The following is an 18,020-nucleotide window of genomic DNA, read 5'->3' on the forward strand; positions in this document are numbered from 1 at the left end:
CTAGTTTTTTTTAAAAAGCTACCGGCATGGTCTTTATTTTAATCAGTAATGGGCTTTTCAGCATCCTACCTAGTCACAAGAATCCAGCCCAGGGGGAATAGCTGGTCCTGTGGCCGTGGAACCAGATTACTAAATCTGAGGACTGAGGGTCGAGTTGCTTTACCCAGATAGTGACTGTTTTCATATTCAAAACTTGCAACCTTGTCCTTTTCTGCAAAGTCCAGTCACTTAAGTCCAGTGACGGGAGGGAAGTGGTGGCTGGATGATTTGGGTAGGACAGGCCTGCAGCAGAAAGCCACATAATGTTAATTTGAAGGTTTTAAAATGAGATGCTGCATTGAGAATGGGAGAAGCTGGGGGTGCTTCAGGTGCTGTTGCTGGCTCTGTAGACTCCACGCTGAGCATCAATGCTGGGAAGTGCTTCACAACCAGGATGGCGAGAGGAATGGAGATTTATACCCTCTGAATCTGCAGGTTTCTCCTGAGTCTAGGGTTGCACTTTATTGCCACTCAGGGGACATTTGCCATTTTCATTGGCATATTTTGCATTAAATTGTTAGAATAATAAAGACAACCAGAAATATTAATAAAATATATTTAACTTTGCACCTAAGTATCAATTTGTCTTTCCCAGTGTGTAGACCACTGGATTTCTATTTGGGATTGCCTTCAAGCACCGAGAGAGCAGTGTAACGCTGTAGCTTTTGAACTTGAGCGGATAGAAATATCCGTTCCAGTTCTGCTTGTTGCTTTCCCTGAGAGAGATTAATGAGCACAACGAACTTGTTAGAACTGGCTCTTGAGACAGTCATTCCATAGAGTACTGCCTGGCAGCCAAGTCTCCTGTGGCAAGGTAGATGGTGATAGCTCATTCTGGCTGCTTAGTTTGCAATATCTGGCTAGCATGAGCACTTCTTCTGCTTCTCTTGTTTTTCCGGGTTCTGTACTTTGGGCTGCTCTGTGGGCGGCAGTTTGCTTTTCACTCCATCCCAATCCTTGCTTGGACTCAGCACCCCAGCCTTCATAGCTTCATAGATTTCCAAGGTCAGCAGCCGGAAGGCATCTTCCACATTGCTGTTGCTCTTAGCAGATGTTTCTATGTATTTTGCCCCCAGAGAGGAAGCCAGCTTCTCAGCCTCCTTTCGCTCAACTTGGCGCTGTGCTGCCAGGTCGCTCTTATGCCCAACCAGCACAAAGACCATATGGAAAGGTTTCACTGTATCTGTCACCTCCTGATGCCACTCCCTGATGCTCTCAAAGGATGCTCGGTTGCTCAGGTCAAACATCAGCACTGCCCCAGCGGAGTTGCGGTAATAGGAGCGTGTCACTGACCTAGGACATGAGAACAGCACAACATGAGACTGCATTCTCTATTGCTATATATTCCCAAGGAGATCTTTATAGTACAGAAGCAAAATACAGGACTATGTAGCACTTTAAAGACTAACAAGATGGTTTTAAACCATCTTGTTAGTCTTTAAAGTGCTACATAGTCCTGTATTTTGCTTCAGCTACACCAGACTAACACGGCTACATTTCTATCACTTTATAGTACAGAGGCAGTGCAGGGTGCCTGGTGGAACTGTTTTGGGGGGTGGTTTGGCTGCAGAAAATGTCTGCTTTTTGGTGGAATATTGAAAACCAAAGCTTTAATGCAGAATGGCAGTATACTGTCTCATGGGAGTTGTACTTCAGGTGCTCTGCTTCCTACTGTCCTGGATGACTACATTTCCCATGCTGCACCATTTTCTCCTTTGTTGGTGGTCAGTGATTTATCCCATAGGAATCCCTTGTCATGGTGCATCATGGGAGATGTAGTCTGTCTAGAAATGAGCCAGGACATACAAAGCCCCTGAGCTACGCTGCCTGTGAGATGGTTTGGTGCCATTTTGAATGCAAATATTTTGGGTTTGAGACTTTTTTTTTTTTTTTTTTTTTTTACTATAGTGAGGAAAGCAGCTCTTTCTCGTGTCCAAACAAAACAAACCCCACAAAACAAAATGCTGCATCCTATGGAGAACTCAAATTGTTTCATCAAAATGGTTTTGATGGAGATGTTTTGTAGCTAGCCCGAATGCCGCACTAGAACAGCTGTCTGTTGTACAAGTTGTATTGGATTCGTGACACAGCTAGGACTCATCTGTGCCAGTTGCTTGACTTGTGGCCACAGTGCGTCTTTTCTTTCCCCTCATTTAGCCTGGTTTATGCTCCTGCCATGCTGCCTACATATCAGTACACATTAGGAAAATCCAGGCAGCTATGCCATAGGACCCTGGCAGAGGGTAGAGCACCAGGAGGATATACCCACAAGTATCAAATAGAGAAGTGGATGCTGGAATACTCTGCTGCCTTGAGAGAGCTGGCTGAGCTGGTTATGCATATGTGATTAGTGTCGGGTCTCTATTCCAAACCACTCTCCCGCACTCGCTGTGCTAGCTCACGCTGCTGGTGGCAGAGAATTAGCCATGCTGGGTGTGAACAGAGCATGTTTACAGCCAGTCTGGGTTCTGACGAGAGCAGCTCTTTTAGAAACTCTGCTGCTGCTACCTCACTACCGGTGCGGCCCCACCTGCAGTGGCAACAGCACAGGCATTACTCTTGTGTTGTCTCTGTGTGCTCCAGCACAGTGGTATTAAACAGCTGAGCCCCATTTGTGCTAATGATCACACCCGTGGGAAAGTCCTGGAAACCTGTCTGTGTCACTAACTGGTTACAAACTGGCCAAATCTCCAGTATAAATGAGGCTTCAGAAGCCTCTTTTCTCCCACGACCCCTGCTTTAGTGGTGCACAGCCTGCTCCTTTCAATGGGGTAGATGGATGGTTAATAATTATCCTCTTTGCTCAGGAAGCAGAACACTCTGCACCTAGTATCCTGGGCTGTGTCTACACTGGCGCGATCTTGCGCAAAAGCGGCCGCTCTTGCGCAAAACCTTGCTGCCTGTCTACGCTGGCCGCGTGTTCTTGCGCAAGTAAACTGACGTTCTAATGTATGAAATCAGGGCTTCTTGCACCAGAACTCTGATGCTCCCGCTCAGGAATAAGCCCTTTTGCGCAACTGTTCTTGTGCAAGAGGCCAGTGTAGACAGGCAACATGAATTTCTTGTGCAAGAAAGTCCTATGGTTAAAATGGCCATCAGAGCTTTCTTGTGCAAGAGAGCGTCTACACTGGCATGGATGCTCTTGCGCAAAAGCACATACCAGTATAGACACTCTCTTGTGCAACTACTTTAACGCAAGATCTCTGATGTAGATGGAGCCCTGGGGTGCTGGACTTAAGAGTCATGAGTGTGGACTGGACAGCTAGAGGCTGGGGGCTAGACTTGATGAGATCTCTTCCAGTTCTATGATTCTATGATTCTAGCTGGCCTCAGTCCAGTCCCCAGGAATTTCACCTGCACTGCCGTGGATCTGTGGCGCTATACTTAGAATGCTGCACGGACACAAAATTTGTTATCTGCATCCAAAAATGAGCCGCAGATATCCATATCTGGGGATATAAAGCAGATATCCATATCTGGGGATATAAAGCAGATATCCATATCTGGGGATATAAAGAGCATATCCACAAATTTGCTGGGTTCTAGATACAAAATTTGTATCTGCATCCACAAAGGTGAGCTCCAATTGAGATTATTCCCTGGGCCTCCAGAAATCTACCCATGACGTTGTGTGTAGAGACTTACTCCAGACTAAGAGTGTCCACACACCAAAATGAGCTGTGGATATCTGCATCCATATCCACGGAAGTGGGTCCCCACAGATATAAAGCAGAAATCTGCACATTTGCAGGGCTCTAGTTATACCGGTATGAAGTAGGGATGTTAAAATGAGTGTACTGCCAGTCAGCAGCTGCCCAAGATAAGCGCCATCCAGCCAAACCCTGCATCCCTCTCCTCCTCCCACAGCCCAGCCACCCCCCACCCCAGGCCTGAGCCTCCTCCAGCACCAAACTCCCTCACACAGCTTGCACGCCACAACCCTTTCTGCACCCCCAGTTCAGCCCAGCGCCACCTCCAGCACCCCAGCCCCAACTTGTGAAAGAGAGTGAGTGTGGGGGAGGGGGAGGGAGGGAAGGAATGAGTGGGGGGGGAGGACCGCAGGGACAGGGCAAGGCAAGGGTGTTTGGCTTGGTGTGAGCAGACAGTTGGTGGCCCTAGTATGTATCACACGTGGCCCCTGGCCTGGCAGGCTCAGCCACGGGGCCGCAATGCCCCTCTCAGGCCCAACAATCCCTCCCCGCCTCCCTGAGGAGCAGGGTGAAGCCGGCTCCCGCTAAAGCCACTGGCGGGGCACAGGAGGGCTCAGATAGTGATATTCAGAGGGGAAGAGTCGCACCCCAGCACGGAGCCCTCAAGTCCTGCTCTGGGGCAGGTGGGCTGAGTAGGGGCCCACAGCATGGCTGGCTGGAGCGACTCCGCCTGACAGGGCCCCAGCCTGGCAGAGAAGACTCGTTGTGTATCGACGGTTCTCAGAACTAGTCTTGTGATACACAGGACATGCTGGAGCCCTGCGCCCTCCCACGCCGCACCTCTGCTCTGGGCAACGGAGCCGTGTTGGCTGGGCAACGTGGCGAGTCTCCCCGACTGTGCCCTAGCAGGGCAGGACACATGCACTGAGACCCTGGGAGGAGGAGAGCCCCTGAAGAGAGGCCTTTAAACCCCCCAGCATGCACTAAAGAGCCCTGTGATCCCTGAGTACAGCCCCGGTTAAATGAGCTGGGAGCTGGGGCCCTGTCTGGTTCCCTGCTGATGAAACCACCCTCCTGCCTGGCACCAGCTGTGTCCTTTGCGGGCTGAGTGGCCATGGGGTGCCAGGCATCTGGTTTTCTACCGGGCAGTCCGGTATTTGCACCGTCTGTCCGGTAGAAACATTCAGACAATAGCGGACACGTGCAATGTCCGGTATTTTGTGAATTTCTGGCTGGGCGCCGGAGAGAAGCCTGGCGGGGGTGGAGGGGTGACTGGGAGCCGGAGCGTGATTGGCTTTGGGAGCCCTGCGGTCGCGTGGAAAAGCCGGGTGAGGTGGGACAGGGCGGGCGCCGGGACTCCCCCGCCAGGTCTGCTTCCCGCCCCTCTTCCTCTGTTTCCCCACCACCCCCTGGCCCGGATTTTGCATGGGACCGGAGGCTCCGCTGGTCCCATGTTGCTCCCCCGCCCCCGCCAGGCTTCCCTCCGGCGCCCAGCCGGAAATTCACAAAATACCGGACATTGCACGTGTCCGGTATTGTCTGAATGTTTCTACCGGACAGATGGCGCCAATCGCGGCCCCGCCTCCCAGCTGGGAGCCTCTGGTTGGGAGCAGAAGCCGGGCGGGGGGAGCGGCTCCCAGCCCCGCCCCCGCCCGTGCCCCCGCCCGGCTTCTGCTGGCAAGTAAAGGGAGCGCCTGCTGGGGGTGTGGCCAGAAGGACTCCGGCTGTGGCCAGTGGCTGCACCCCTCCGTCCCCCCACCAGCTCTGCTTCCTGCCCCTCTTCTTCTGTCCTCCCCATCCTCCCCTCCAGCCCCACGGCCCCCAATCCCCCCCCACCTCTGCTTCCGGCCCCCTCTTCCTGCCAGCCAGCCCCGTGGCCCTCAGCTCCCCACCCCCCCCGCCCTGCCAGCTCTGTTTCCCGCCCCCCTCCTGGCCAGCCCCGCCCCCCTCCTGGCCGTCTCCCGACCGTTTTTTAAATGGGGTCTACCTGGCAACCCTAGCTGAGTCTGAGAGATTCTCTAGGGTCCCTCCATGTTGGGCTAGGATGCAAGAGGCGCATCGGCAGAGGGCAGCAGGGGCGAAGTTAACCGAGCCGTGGCCCGTGCTTTTTCTACTCTGAGGCCTTTGGTCTTCGGGCCTGTTCCCCAGCATGATTCACTCAAGAAAATATCAGCCTGTGCGGTAGCTCGGCATTTCCTGCATCTGTATTAATCCCCATTGCAGCTTTAACGCTCCCTTTGCTGGCTCTGGCTCTGTCCTGCCCACGCCTCTCTAACCCTCCCCGGCAGGGGTGAAAGGAACTTCAACTTCTTCCAGGCCCTGCCCTATTGCACACTGGGCCCCTGCCCGCTCTTCAAAAAGCCCCCTGCTGCCCCCCCCCCCCCAATCCCTTCACCTCTGCTCCCGGCAAACCCACCTGAATCGCTCCTGCCCAGCCGTGTCCCAGAATTGCAGCTTGATCCGGAGCCCGGGCTCAAGCTCCACAAACTGGACGTAGAAATCCACCCCCACGGTCTGGTTGATGGAGTCGAGGAAGGCGCCCTCGGTGTAGCGCTTCAGCAGGGACGACTTCCCCACCGTGGAGTCCCCCAGCATGATGATGCGGAACTGGTAGTGCCAGAGCGAATCCATGGGGAGTAGCACAGCGGGTCAGCGCTGCCTGGAAGCCGCACGGAGCCTGGAGAGAGGGGAGCGAAATCCTGCGGCGCGGCTGGTTGGGACTTGCTGGAAGTGGAGCGAGATTGCTTGAGCTGGTGCCGGAAGGCTGGGAGCTGCACTAGCTCATGTCCAGGCAGGCAGCTGCCACCCCTCCCGCTGAGCAGAGGGTGTTTATAGACAGGGAAGGCAGAGAGCACATGCTGCTCCGACACTCGCCGTCAGGCCTGTCTCTCCCCCGCCTGGTTCAGAGACACTGGGCCCAGTGTCAGAGGAGAGGAAGGAGCAAAACAGATGCAAAGCGCGGGGAAGAGGAAGCCGGTTGGAGTGAGATTAGATTACCTGGGGGGCCTTGCTGCGAGGGAGGCCTGGGCGCCAGGTGACTCTGGGTTCTGCTCTAGGACCTGCCACTCTCTGTCTCTGGGTCGCGGGTTCCCCACCCATGTACAACAAGAGTACTGGCCTCACTGGGGAGCTCTCCCAGAACACTCCCCCCCCGAATGACAAATGCCATGTGTGGACAAGAGGGGGCAAACGGGGCAGCTTGTCCCGGATTTCTCATCCGGGAGAGCAGATTTGTAACATGGTGCCCGGGGCCTCAGCCACGGCCCAGCAGCAGGTGTTCAGTTTCACTGTGCTCCTGTGCCCCACGGCCCACCCCACTCCCTCCAATTGGGCCCAGCCATGGCCCCAACCTCCGGCATGATCAAGTGGTGGCCAGGCCAAACGGGCCAAGCTGTATCATGACACTCAGCATAGGGAGCTGGGCCTGGCCCTATGGGAGAGGTGCTGTTGGACTCCCCATCTAACCATCACCCTGGCACTCAGGAGAAGAGGGGGAACCTCCAATTCAGATTATGTCCTGGACCTCCAGAAATCTACACACATCCTTGTGTGTAGACACTCTTATTCCAGAAGGAGCATTCACGCTCACAGGTTTAATCAGGAATAGTTAAATCTATTTTAAATCCACACCCTACTTTATTACAGATTGTGAACAAGCCCTCAGTCAGTCCAGAGTTGAGCTCTTTGGCTGCAAAGCACTAGAGACAGGCTACATTTTAGCATGCTGGTATAGAGAATATTTAAAAGAGTTTCTCATTCCCTTGATAACTGTCCTGCTGCAGCCACTGTGGGCATGAGCCAAGCACCTGGGGGTAAGCAGAGACCTGTTGTCAGTACCACTGGTTTCCCTTGGGAGAATGTTTATGCAACAAGACACCAACTTAAAAAACAGCAAATAGTCCTGCAGCACCTTAGAGACTAACGAAAAATGTAGATGGTATGATGAGCTTTCGTGGGCACAGCCCACTTCTTCAGAGGGATGGAGCAAGGGGTCCGAGGTACAAATAAATAGCAGAAAAAAAACGGAGAAAAAAATCTTGTCAATTAGAGTGCCTGTGCTATATCAGGCTAATAGGGTGGGCTGTAAGTGCCCGAAACTTAGTGTTGATGTCATTTGGGTGTTGAATAGAATGGCCCATCCAGTTCAAGACACCCAAATGTCATCAACACTAAGTATTGGGCACTCACAGCCCACTCTATTAGCCTTATTTAGCACAGACACTCTCACTGACAAGATTTTTCCCCTCTTTTCCTCCCCCTCTTCCCTCTTTTTCTGCTACTTATTTGTAACTCTGGACTCCTTGCGCCATTCCGATGAAGAAGTGGGTTGTGCCCATGCAAGCTCATGATACCATCTAGCTGTTTTGTTAGCCTCTAAGGCCTGCAGGACTCTCCATTGCTTTTTTCAGTTTTTTCAGTGACATATTAACACAGCCCGCGCCCCCCGAGACTTGTAAGACACACCATGGTATGTGTTGTGTTGTGTTCACGCCTATGCACCCGAATGCCACAGGTCGTATGCATTAACACACGCCGTGCCTCGTGCCCGGGCGGCTGATTGGGCCTGCAAAATACTTGTAGTTGAATCAGCTCGAGCTTCTCTCCAATCTGAGCCCAAGTTCACCCCACAGATTTGAAAGCAGCGGCTCAGGCACCGTCCTTACTGCCTCAGAGGTGCCAAGCAGACATAACCCCACGGGGCTGTTGCTTAAACTCCCCCATTACAACGCTTCCTGCTGCAACACTTTCCCCTTGTGGCTCCATAGAAATTCCATGCCGGAGGGGTTGGGAACAGAGTGACCAAATACACCAGTCCCAAGATTTGGGGCTTTATCTTACACGGGGGCCTGATACTTGCTCTCTGCTCGCCCTTGGTGGGAAAGGGACCCTGCGAGGCAAGTGATGAGAGCAGTGTAAGAACCGGAAGAAAATAGATTAGGGAGATCCTGTCCAGTTTTTGTCCAGCTTTTCACAGTTTAAGGTTATCAGAGGCCACTATGATTATCTGTGATCCCCTGCATAACACAGACCTCAGAGGCAAGTTTCAGAGGAGTAACCCAGTTAGTCTGTTTCAGCAAAAGCAACAAGGAGTCCAGTGGCATCTCGAAGACTAACCCCTTTATTTGGGCATAAGCTTTCCTGACCAAGTAGGCTCCAGCCCACAAAGACTTAAACTCAAATACATTGGACAGCCATAGAACTTCCCTGCATTAACAGAGTCTCACATAATTATCTCCCTGTCTCCAGTGCCGCATTAACCCAAGCAAAAAGAAACGTGATTATTGCAGAAATTAATCACCAACGGGACCAGATACTGCAGCAGGGGCTTTCTAAGAAATGTGACGGCTAGACTAAAGCCAACATATTAGCTCATCCCCTAACATGATAATTGAAATGCAAAGTTTAAAATTATTTCAAAGGAGAGAAAGGGCAAAATATTGAGTAGGGAAGAGGGCCTAGACATCAGGACTTCTGGCCTTGCCATTCTTCTGATCAAGTCACTTGCCTTTATTGTGCCTCAGTTTACCCATCCATAAAATGAACATAATATTTCCACTCTTCCCAGGAGGGAAATTAAAAACTGTATAGACTGCTTTGTACGCTGATAAAATGGAACCACAGAAGTGCAGAGGCCTTTTGCTGTATAACCTGGCACCGTTTCTCCCTCCCTATCCCCCAGTCTTGAAGGAAGCACCACATTATACAAAGAAACCATGACTTGTTTTTAATGACAAATCCATACAAGCTGGAGATGTAAGTAGCAGCGATTGCACTAGTCCACATGTAGCACAGCTTCGTACCCACGAACAAGAGTAACAGGCACCAGTAAAATACACTGAGGTTAACTCTTGGCTTTACCTGGTCAGCAGGAGGGGTTTTCCCATGGGTCAGGTTTCACTAGAGAGGTTAATGCTAGCTTGAGTCAAGAGATGCAGTATGCTGGGGTACGGTGGAACAGAGCTGAGATTTTTCTAACTAGATGCAGTACGGTACCATAATGTCTCTCGTTAGATCCAGTCTGTGCCACTGAAATCTATAACGTTGTACGGGGGAAGGGAGAGGCAATCTATCTCTGGGAGTTTACTGCAGCAGTTTTAAAGTATTCAAATGCAATCTAACCAGAAGGCTAGTTAGGCACATGATGGCCCAGCATGTGTGGCTGCCAGATGGGACAGTCAGGAGACATAGGTTCTGTTCCTAGGTCTGCCTCATGAGCTTGGGCCAGTCATTTCCCTGCTCTGTGCCTCGTTTCCCTTCCCCACCCCTTTATGTATTTTAATTGCAAGCCCCTTTGGGCAGGGACTGTCTCTTGCTCTATGTTGAATAGCACCTAGTACAATGGGGCCCCCATCTTGGCGGAATACTAATAACGTACTTTTAACGCCTCCTCAGTCCAGAGCAAATAGTTTTGTTGGGTTACACTAGAGAATGAGCAATTCATTTCACAATTAAAGTAGTGCATAAGCACAATGCTGGCCCTTTGCAAAGGGATGAATTTCACCCCTCTGCACTGATCTCTACATCTGAGTTCCACCCTCTGTGAACATCTAATCTGCTTCATCGTGTCCTGAGAATTCTTCCAGTCACCACGCTCCTGAGGCCCAAAATCTGGCCATGATGGTTTCCTTGGGAAGCTGGGCTCTCTGAGATGTTTCAGTAAAACAGGGAGTTTTGGACTGAATCCCATGTAATGCTGGACCACTCTGGGGACGCTGGTCAGGATCAAGGCCCCACTGAATCACTCAGCTGTTTGGTGTATTTGATGCAGGCACATGCCTGCCTACCGGGGGAGGGCTGCAAAGGGGGAAAAAGCTCCAGGACTTGGCACTTCAAAAAGGTGCCTGGGGAGCACAGAGTCCTGGGTCCCCCGGGGTCAGGTCGGCTCTGGTCGGGCGGCGCTGGGGCAGGCGGGATAAAGGGCCTACCCGCAGTAAGGTAGAGGGGTGGGTTCCTGTGTGGCCTAGTGGCTAGGGGCTCCCACCTGGGGAAAACAGGGTTGCTGGTTCAAGACCCAGGTTGCCTAGGGTCAGGACAGGCAGCACTGGGGCAGGTGGGATAAAGGGCCTACCAGCAGTAAGGTAGAGGGGCAGGTTCCCCTTTAAATCAGCCCTGGAGCCCTATGTGGTATGCTCTGGAGGAGGCCAGTGTGGTCCAGGCAGCAAGGGCCAGTTGCCCCCTTTCTGCCCAAGGCTCCATCTCTTCTGGGAGCATGGAGCCTCCACCCATCATGCCCAGGGGCCCAGCAAGGCTGGCAGCTCACCTGTGCAAGTACACGGATGTTTGAAAAGCTGCACATTCCTAACAATCTTCTTAGTCCTAAAATTCATTTTTAAAAAAGTTAATTAAAAAGCATCAGAGCCAATCCTGTAGTGTATTAAAGGGGCCTCCCCCGCTCCAAACCAAGGGAAAGCCTCTGGCAACTAGTCCGTGCTGCCTCACTCGATTCCTGTTCTCCACCTATAGGGGGCATGTAAAGAAGGGTCGGGGGGGGGGGGGAGTTATTCTTCCTAGAGACCCCTTCTCTAGTTTATTTCTCAATCAGCCCCTCCCCCACCACTTTCATCCCCCCACCCTCTCCTGCCAGGTCCTCGCGCCTAGATGCTGGGTTAACATTGGCATTTTTCTTGTGGTTTTCGCCTCTTCTTCTGGGGGTTGCAGGTTCTCTTGTGAATCACCTTCACCCCCTCCCAGCCTTCCTGCAAGTCGATCTCCTTGTTCTTCAGCGCCTCGTAGATGGTGTTGGTCAAGGTCTCGAAGGCCAAGTCCACATTGCTATTGCTTTTGGCAGATGTTTCAATGAAGCCTATGCCCAGGGAGGCTGCCAGCCCTTCCGCTTCCTCGGCGGAGACTTTGCAGTCTGACTTCAAGTCACTTTTGTGGCCAATCAGGAGGAAGACGACCTTCTCCATAATTTGGATGCTGGCCACTTCGTGGTACCACTCAATGATGTGCTCGAAGGACTTCCGATTGGTCATGTCAAACACCAGCAGCACGCCCACCGCGTTCCGATAGAAAGACCTGGTAATGCACCTGGGAACACAAACGTAACAGCTCAGTGCCCCTTCACCCGGGGATCTCATAGATACTAGGGCTGGAAGGGACCTCAAGAGGTCATCGAGTCCAGTCCCCTGCCCTCACGGCAGGACAAGGTACTGTCTAGACCATGCCTGATAGACATTTATCTAATCTGCTCTTAAATATCTCCAGGGACTCCACAACCTCCCTAGGCAATTTATTCCAGTGTTTAACCACCCTGACAGTTAGGAACTTTTTCCTAATGTCCAACCTAAACCTCCCTTGCTGCAGTTTAAGCCCATTGCTTCTTGTTCGATCCTCAGAGGCCAGGAAGAACAAGTTTTCTCCCTCCTCCTTGTGACACCCTTTTAGATACCTGAAAACAGCTATCATGTCCCCCCTCAATCTTCTCTTTTCCAAACTAAACAAGACCGATTCTTTCAGTCTTTCTTCATAGGTCATGTTCTCTAGACCTTTAATTATTCTTGTTGCTCTTCTCTGAACCTTCTCCAATTTCTCCACATCTTTCTTGAAATGCGATGCCCAGAACTGGACACAATACTCCAACTGAAGCCGAATCAGCACAGAGTAGAGCGGAAGAATGACTTCTCGTGTCTTGCTCACAGCACTCTTGTTAATGTTTCCTAGAGTCATGTTTGCTTTTTTTGCAACAGTGACACACTGTTGACTCATATTTAGCTTGTGGTCCACTATAACCCCTAGATCCCTTTCTGCCGTACTCCTTCCTAGACAGTCGCTTCCCATTCTCTATGTGTGAAACTGATTGTTCCTTCTTAAGTGGAGCACTTTGCATTTGTCCTTATTTAACTTTTCATCCTGTTTACCTCAGACCATTTCTCCAATTTATTCAGATCATTTTGAATTATGGTCCTATCCTCCAAAGCAGTTGCAACCCCTCCAAGCTTGGTATCATCAGCAAACTTAATAAGCGTATTCTCTCTATGCCAATATCTAAATCATTGATGAAGATATTGAACAGAACCGGTCCCAAAACAGACCCCTCAGAAGCTTTGTGTTGCTGAAGCTGCCATCCAGGGACTAGAGCTAGTCTTTCAAGACCCTGGGGCTTCTGGGTCACACATCACTTTCAACCCTCACAAAATAGGGGCCCGGCCCTGCCTTGCTGCTTAATGACATAGCTCTGGGAGTCTCCCCTTCCTCCATTTACCTTTTACTTTAGAAATTCAGATCTCACCTCTTTTTGCTTTTCCTGCAAGATTCTATGGACAACTGGAGACCAAACTGTGGCTCCAAACCCATATCGCAGAAGAATTAGGATTCTAATCTCCACTGATTTCAGTAGGAGTTAGGCTCCAAAATACCTTTACCAGAGATGGCAAAGAAATAAAAGTGGATGAATTAAACAGGCAAATTTGTAGTCAAATGTCCTGAAACGCTTTTTGGGCAACATTTCTCTGACTCAAACGCTTTGCACACACGGTGGAGAAAAGCATTTTGTGTTAAAGATTAACTACCATCGCCCATTGAGTTAAGGGCTGAGAAACCTCCCGCTCCACGTCTCTGGTGCTTCAAGTTGCCCTTTGGCAGAACAAGGGAAGACAAGACATGATGGTCCTGACACGGTCTAATGTAAAACACTAACAGAAAAGAACAAGTCCAGACTTTCTGCAGACATCACGCAGAGACAAACAGGGGCACTATTTTATCCATCTCAAAGGACCTATGGTAAGAGGGATTTTTTTCCCCTGGGAGCTGATCTATGAAAGACTTGCTTTATGGGTCAGATGCTCTCCTACAACACAGCAAAGTGGCCAAGAAGCCAACTCCACTGGCTGGCTGGGGAGTCTCCTTGCATAAGAGAAATCCTTGAGTTATACAAGATGGATGTCACAATTCTATATTGCTGCCCTACTCTGTCCTCAACATGGCCAGGAAAAGGAGGCCATGGCTGATATTCCTGTGGCTGCCAGAATGACCTCTGGGTGTAATTTAGAGCAACCCCCAGACATCTCTAAATTGGGCCACAAGCTGGCTCCTGGATCAGGGAGCTGAAGAGCTGGCATAAAACCACCCATGTGCCTCACATACTCAGTCCACGCGCAGCTCAGATGGGCCTGAGGGTCTGGCCTAGGGAGGTAGGCTCTAGCCCTGTGGTTTTCAAACTTTCGTTCTCATGATGCAGTTGAAGAAAATCATTGGTGCCCATGACCCACCATCATTTGACTAGAGGTGGGCTCCTGAGTGGAGCTGAGGAGGGGAGCTTTGGGGCACAGGAGGGGGCTCTGGCTTTGGGGGCTGTCAGGGCAGGCGCAGGAGGGGCTTGCCTTGAGCAGTCCCCAGTCAGCGGTGCAGCAGGGGGTCTAAGGCAGGTTCCCGCCTGTCCTGGCACCGCAGACCAGGCTGCACCCCACAAGCAGCCGGCAGCAGGTTCCCAGCCAACGGGAGTGTGGAGCTAGAGCCCGGGGCAGTGCACACAGCCCTGTGCATTTTTCTGCCTCTCATTCACCTAGAAGGGGGGCCAAGGCTGCCAGCCGCTTCTGGGGAGCAGTGCAAATCTGCCCCCCACCCACCCACTGGTCACCTGATCCCCCTGCAGCAAGGAGCCCCAGTGCCCCACATTCCAGCACCCCGTGCTGAGTCGCGAGCCGTCCTCTGAAACCCGCTGGGCGAGGCCAGCCGTTCTCAGACTGTGGTGCAGGACCCAGCGGGGGTCACAGCCCCATTTCATGGGGGTGCCAAAGCTGGTGTGAGACTTGCTGGAGCCTGGGGCGGAAGCAAAAGTCGGATCCCCACCCCCTCGGCCCTCAGACTGTAGCCCACCCCCACTCCCTGCCAGTGCTGAAGCCCACGCGCTGGTTTGGCCCCCCAGCCTGGGATCATGCCGTCAATTTTGTTGGGGGGGGGTCATGGTGCAGAGAAGTTTTAGAAACTCTGTAAAACTGCCCCCCTCGCTGTGTTACGGCAGCACTTGAATGGGGGGTTTCCAGGCCTCTGGCCCGGAGGAGTCAGGCGCCGAAATCCCTGAGGCACCAGGCACCTATCCTAGGCCCTCGTCCAGCTCCATTGGTGCGCGCCATGTAGCGTGCGGGCCACGGGGCGAGGGGAGCAGGCCTGGAGTTCAGTGCTAGTTTCTCATTCACCCCTTAGGGCTCACACGGGCTTGGGGCTTCCCATCCCCCGCTTAGGACTGTGCCCACAGCTGCACCCCAGAAGCCCAGCTCACGTGCTGTCCTCTTGTGGCAGAAACCCAGCACATCCCAAAGTGCTGTCGGGTGCAAACCTCGGCTGCAGCTATTTCAGTGGGGCTGTTTGCAGAGCTAAGGGCCTGCCTAAAGCTCTGCAGCAGCCCAGGCCCATACATAGGGGCTGTGTCTACACTGCACCCCTTTCACACTCCCTGAATTATTTCTCCAGCCTACAGGAATCGGGGAAGAAAACCATCCACCTCCCCACATGGGCAACAACAGGAAACCCTGCCTTCTAGGCACCAAGGTTCCCTGTGCTGACTTCACTCTCCTTCCTGCTGCTTTCTCCAGAAGAAACCCTGTTTCCCAACACAAACCGGGGGGTGGGGGAGAGGAGGGAGGGACAGTTACTGGCAGTTGAAACTGACCCGAAGTATAAGAAAAAATCAAGCTTCCCAATTGCAACGCAACCCCTCCCCCGGACCCGTCTGTACAATCACACAAGCGTGACTGAGTGACTTCATCATGCGCATGATAATGCTACAGCATGAGACTGCCCCAGCTGTAAAGAAAAGAAAACTGGAAACAAAAACCTTCAAAGAGTTTGCTCAGAAAAGGGAAAGCACCAGATCAGGGATTATCTGAGAGTTGGGGTGAAGGAAACTGGTCTGAAGCTGGTGAGCTGGGTCCCCAGCTATGGGGAGGGGGTGTCGTCTGGGGGAAAGGCAGGAGACCTGTGTTTCTGGGGAGGCGGAGGGTTCTCTCTGTGCATGTTTCTGTCTCTGAAGGGATTTGGTCTCTGAGGACTGGAGCAGTATGGGAAGGGGTCGTCTCAGAGATTTCTAAAGGATCCTATCTCACAGCAGTGCCTACACCAGAAAAATTAGCAGTGTGTGTGTGTACGTGTGTGTGTGTGTTTGTGTGTGTGTACGTGTGTGTGTGTGTGTATATGTGTGTGTGTACGTGTGTGTGTGTATGTGTGTGTGTACGTGTGTGTGTGTGTATATGCGTGTGTGTACGTGTGTGTGTGAGTATATGTGTGTGTGTACGTGTGTGTGTGTGTGTGTGTGCTTGGTGGGAATGTGGGCGCAGGCGTCTAAACCTGCAGCCGAAGGTGGCTCCGCTGCTCTGGCCCAGGGCGTGTGGTGTGAAATGGGGTGATCTGGTTTCTGGTCCCCAGGTTCCTCCTCACCTGAATCTCTCCTGGCCAGCTGTGTCCCAAAGCTGCAGCTTCACCTTGATGCCGGGAGGCAGCTCCATCATCTTGCTGTAGAATTCCACGCCCACGGTGGGGCAGGGAGCCGGGATGAAGCAGCCCTCAGTGTAGCGCCTCAGCAGCGAGGACTTGCCCACGGTGGAATCCCCCAGCAGGATGATCCGGAACTGGTAGTGCCAGTTGCCATTCAGGTTAGAGACCGGAGGGGATGGGACTGGCTCCATGCCAGGAGGGGCAGAGGGGCTGGGTTTGGGGGGACTGGAGCAGCCTTTGGTTTAGGGCACCGATTCCCCACAGGAAGCCTGGGGCGAGTTGGCCTGGAGGAGGTCACAGGCCCAGACCCTGGCATGGAATGACTGAGAGAGACAAAGGAGAGGGAATTTAACCAGAGGTCTCCACCCTCATCTCATTAACCTCCTCCCACCCCACCCTAGTGGAGTCCTCTCTGGGAGCAAAGTTCTTCTATGGGGAGAGAGTCACGCCCCCAGCCTCAGTCCCTATCACCTACCCCCACCCCCAGCCAACAAACAGACAACTCCTCTGGATCAGATTACTGTCAAGCTGGGGGGGGGGAGGATGCAATTCTAGGAATGTAGCCGTTGTCAGACCAGATTGGAGCTGGGGTCCATCTGATCCGGTGCCCTGTCTCTGCGCAGGAAACCCCGCAGTGGGCAGCTCTGCCCGTAAGAGAAGCTTCATCCTGCCCATAGGCTGCTGTTTTAGGCCCTGAAACATGGAGGGATTTAGATCCTCTTCGGTCTTTTTGTCTGGTCCCATGTCACCGTGAACTGTTCTTATTTGGGTCTTTCTTCGCATTTGTGCCAGTCAGCCCCCGACCTCAGTTATCCAAGGGAACTGAAAGAACATTCAGTGATTGGCATTCAAATAGAGACCATCTCCCCTCCCATTCACTAGCCCCGGCGGCCACGCGGCAGCTGCAGCAGTTACGGATCCAGAAGCTTAGGCAAGAGCCCGGCGGTTTGCAAACTTTTCTTCTCATGACCCAGTTGAAGAAAACTGTTGATGCTCCGACCCAACAGTGTAGGCTCCAGGTGGGGCTGAGGATGGGAGCTTTAGGGTGTAGGAGGCAGCTCTGGCTTTGGGGGAACAGGGCTGGGGCAGGGGCTCAATTGGCTCCCTGGCAGCAGTGCAGTGGGGGCAGGAGGTTAAGGAAGCTTCCTGCCTTTCCTGGCACCACAGGCCACGCTGCACCCCAGAAGCAGCCGGCAGCAGGTTCCCAGCCAATGAGAGCGCAGAGCTAGTGCTCGGGGCAGCGCGAGGACCTCTGTGCGCTCTCCACACACCCCACCTAGGAGCTGGGCCTGCTGCTAGGGGTGCAGTGTGGTCTGCAGAGCCAGGCCAGGCAGGGAGCTGCCTTAGCCCCCCCTCCCCCCACTGCTCACCTGACCCCCCTGGTGCAGCGAGACCCAGTGCCCGACATTCCACCCCCCACTCCTGGGTCACGACCCGTCATTTGGAAACCCCTGGCCTAGCCAGCTCTCCACAGATCCCCAGCAAGTGCTCTGTGGAGCCCAGTTGGAGAGCACAAAGCCCAGCCGTGGATTGGGAGTGAGGGCCGCACGGCTCCATCCTGTTGTTTGTCTGTGCTGGCTCCCGGCTGGGTTTTCACTAGGTTTTCCTCTGCCCCTTAACATTTCCCCTGTTGCAGTCCCCACTGATAGCAGCACTGGGGGAGACCTTGGACAGATGAGCTTGTCTACCTGGGATGGTAACTAAAATGCAGAGATTCCACGGCCAGAAGGGACCGTTGGGATCATTCTGCTCAGAACAGGCCAGTCTCCCCAGACTAATTCCTGAGCAAGAGCAGCACTTTTCAAATCCCAGCGCACTGCCTACACTAGAGCTCCCACCACATGTATGAGGACGGGGCTGCAGCAGTGGGACACTGTAGGGGAGGGGGCGATGGGAAGT

The 18,020-nt window shown here is 52.7% G+C and overlaps 2 protein-coding genes across 2 annotated transcripts; both read right to left on the reverse strand.

Annotated features, from left to right (window-relative positions):
• Positions 1-884: 884 nt before the first annotated feature.
• On the reverse strand, positions 885-6,603 carry LOC102456424 (ras-related protein Rab-39B-like). The gene is made up of 2 exons (XM_006111977.4): positions 6,106-6,603; positions 885-1,332 (listed from the first exon to the last, which is right to left on the reverse strand). Exons 1-2 carry the CDS (start codon positions 6,318-6,320, stop codon positions 900-902), a joined length of 648 nt encoding a protein of 215 aa, XP_006112039.1. The 5' UTR covers positions 6,321-6,603; the 3' UTR covers positions 885-899.
• A 2,524-nt stretch (positions 6,604-9,127) lies between these two features.
• RAB42 (RAB42, member RAS oncogene family) lies at positions 9,128-17,384 on the reverse strand. Its single transcript, XM_006111975.4, has 2 exons — positions 16,065-17,384; positions 9,128-11,720 (listed from the first exon to the last, which is right to left on the reverse strand). Exons 1-2 carry the CDS (start codon positions 16,310-16,312, stop codon positions 11,297-11,299), a joined length of 672 nt encoding a protein of 223 aa, XP_006112037.1. The 5' UTR covers positions 16,313-17,384; the 3' UTR covers positions 9,128-11,296.
• Positions 17,385-18,020: the final 636 nt, after the last annotated feature.

This window comes from Pelodiscus sinensis, chromosome 25 (genome assembly GCF_049634645.1).
Source record: "Pelodiscus sinensis isolate JC-2024 chromosome 25, ASM4963464v1, whole genome shotgun sequence".
NCBI classification, from domain to species: Eukaryota; Metazoa; Chordata; order Testudines; family Trionychidae; genus Pelodiscus; species Pelodiscus sinensis.

Excerpts from the sequence above, each read along its gene's own strand:
- LOC102456424 (XM_006111977.4), bottom strand. The coding sequence starts at position 6,320 with ATGGATTCGCTCTGGCACTACCAGTTCCGCATCATCATGCTGGGGGAC. Across the intron at positions 1,333-6,105 it reads GCTGGGCAGGAGCGATTCAG|GTCAGTGACACGCTCCTATT; the intron begins GTGGGTTTGCCG and ends CTCATGTCCTAG.
- RAB42 (XM_006111975.4), bottom strand. The coding sequence starts at position 16,312 with ATGGAGCCAGTCCCATCCCCTCCGGTCTCTAACCTGAATGGCAACTGG. Across the intron at positions 11,721-16,064 it reads GCTGGCCAGGAGAGATTCAG|GTGCATTACCAGGTCTTTCT; the intron begins GTGAGGAGGAAC and ends TTGTGTTCCCAG.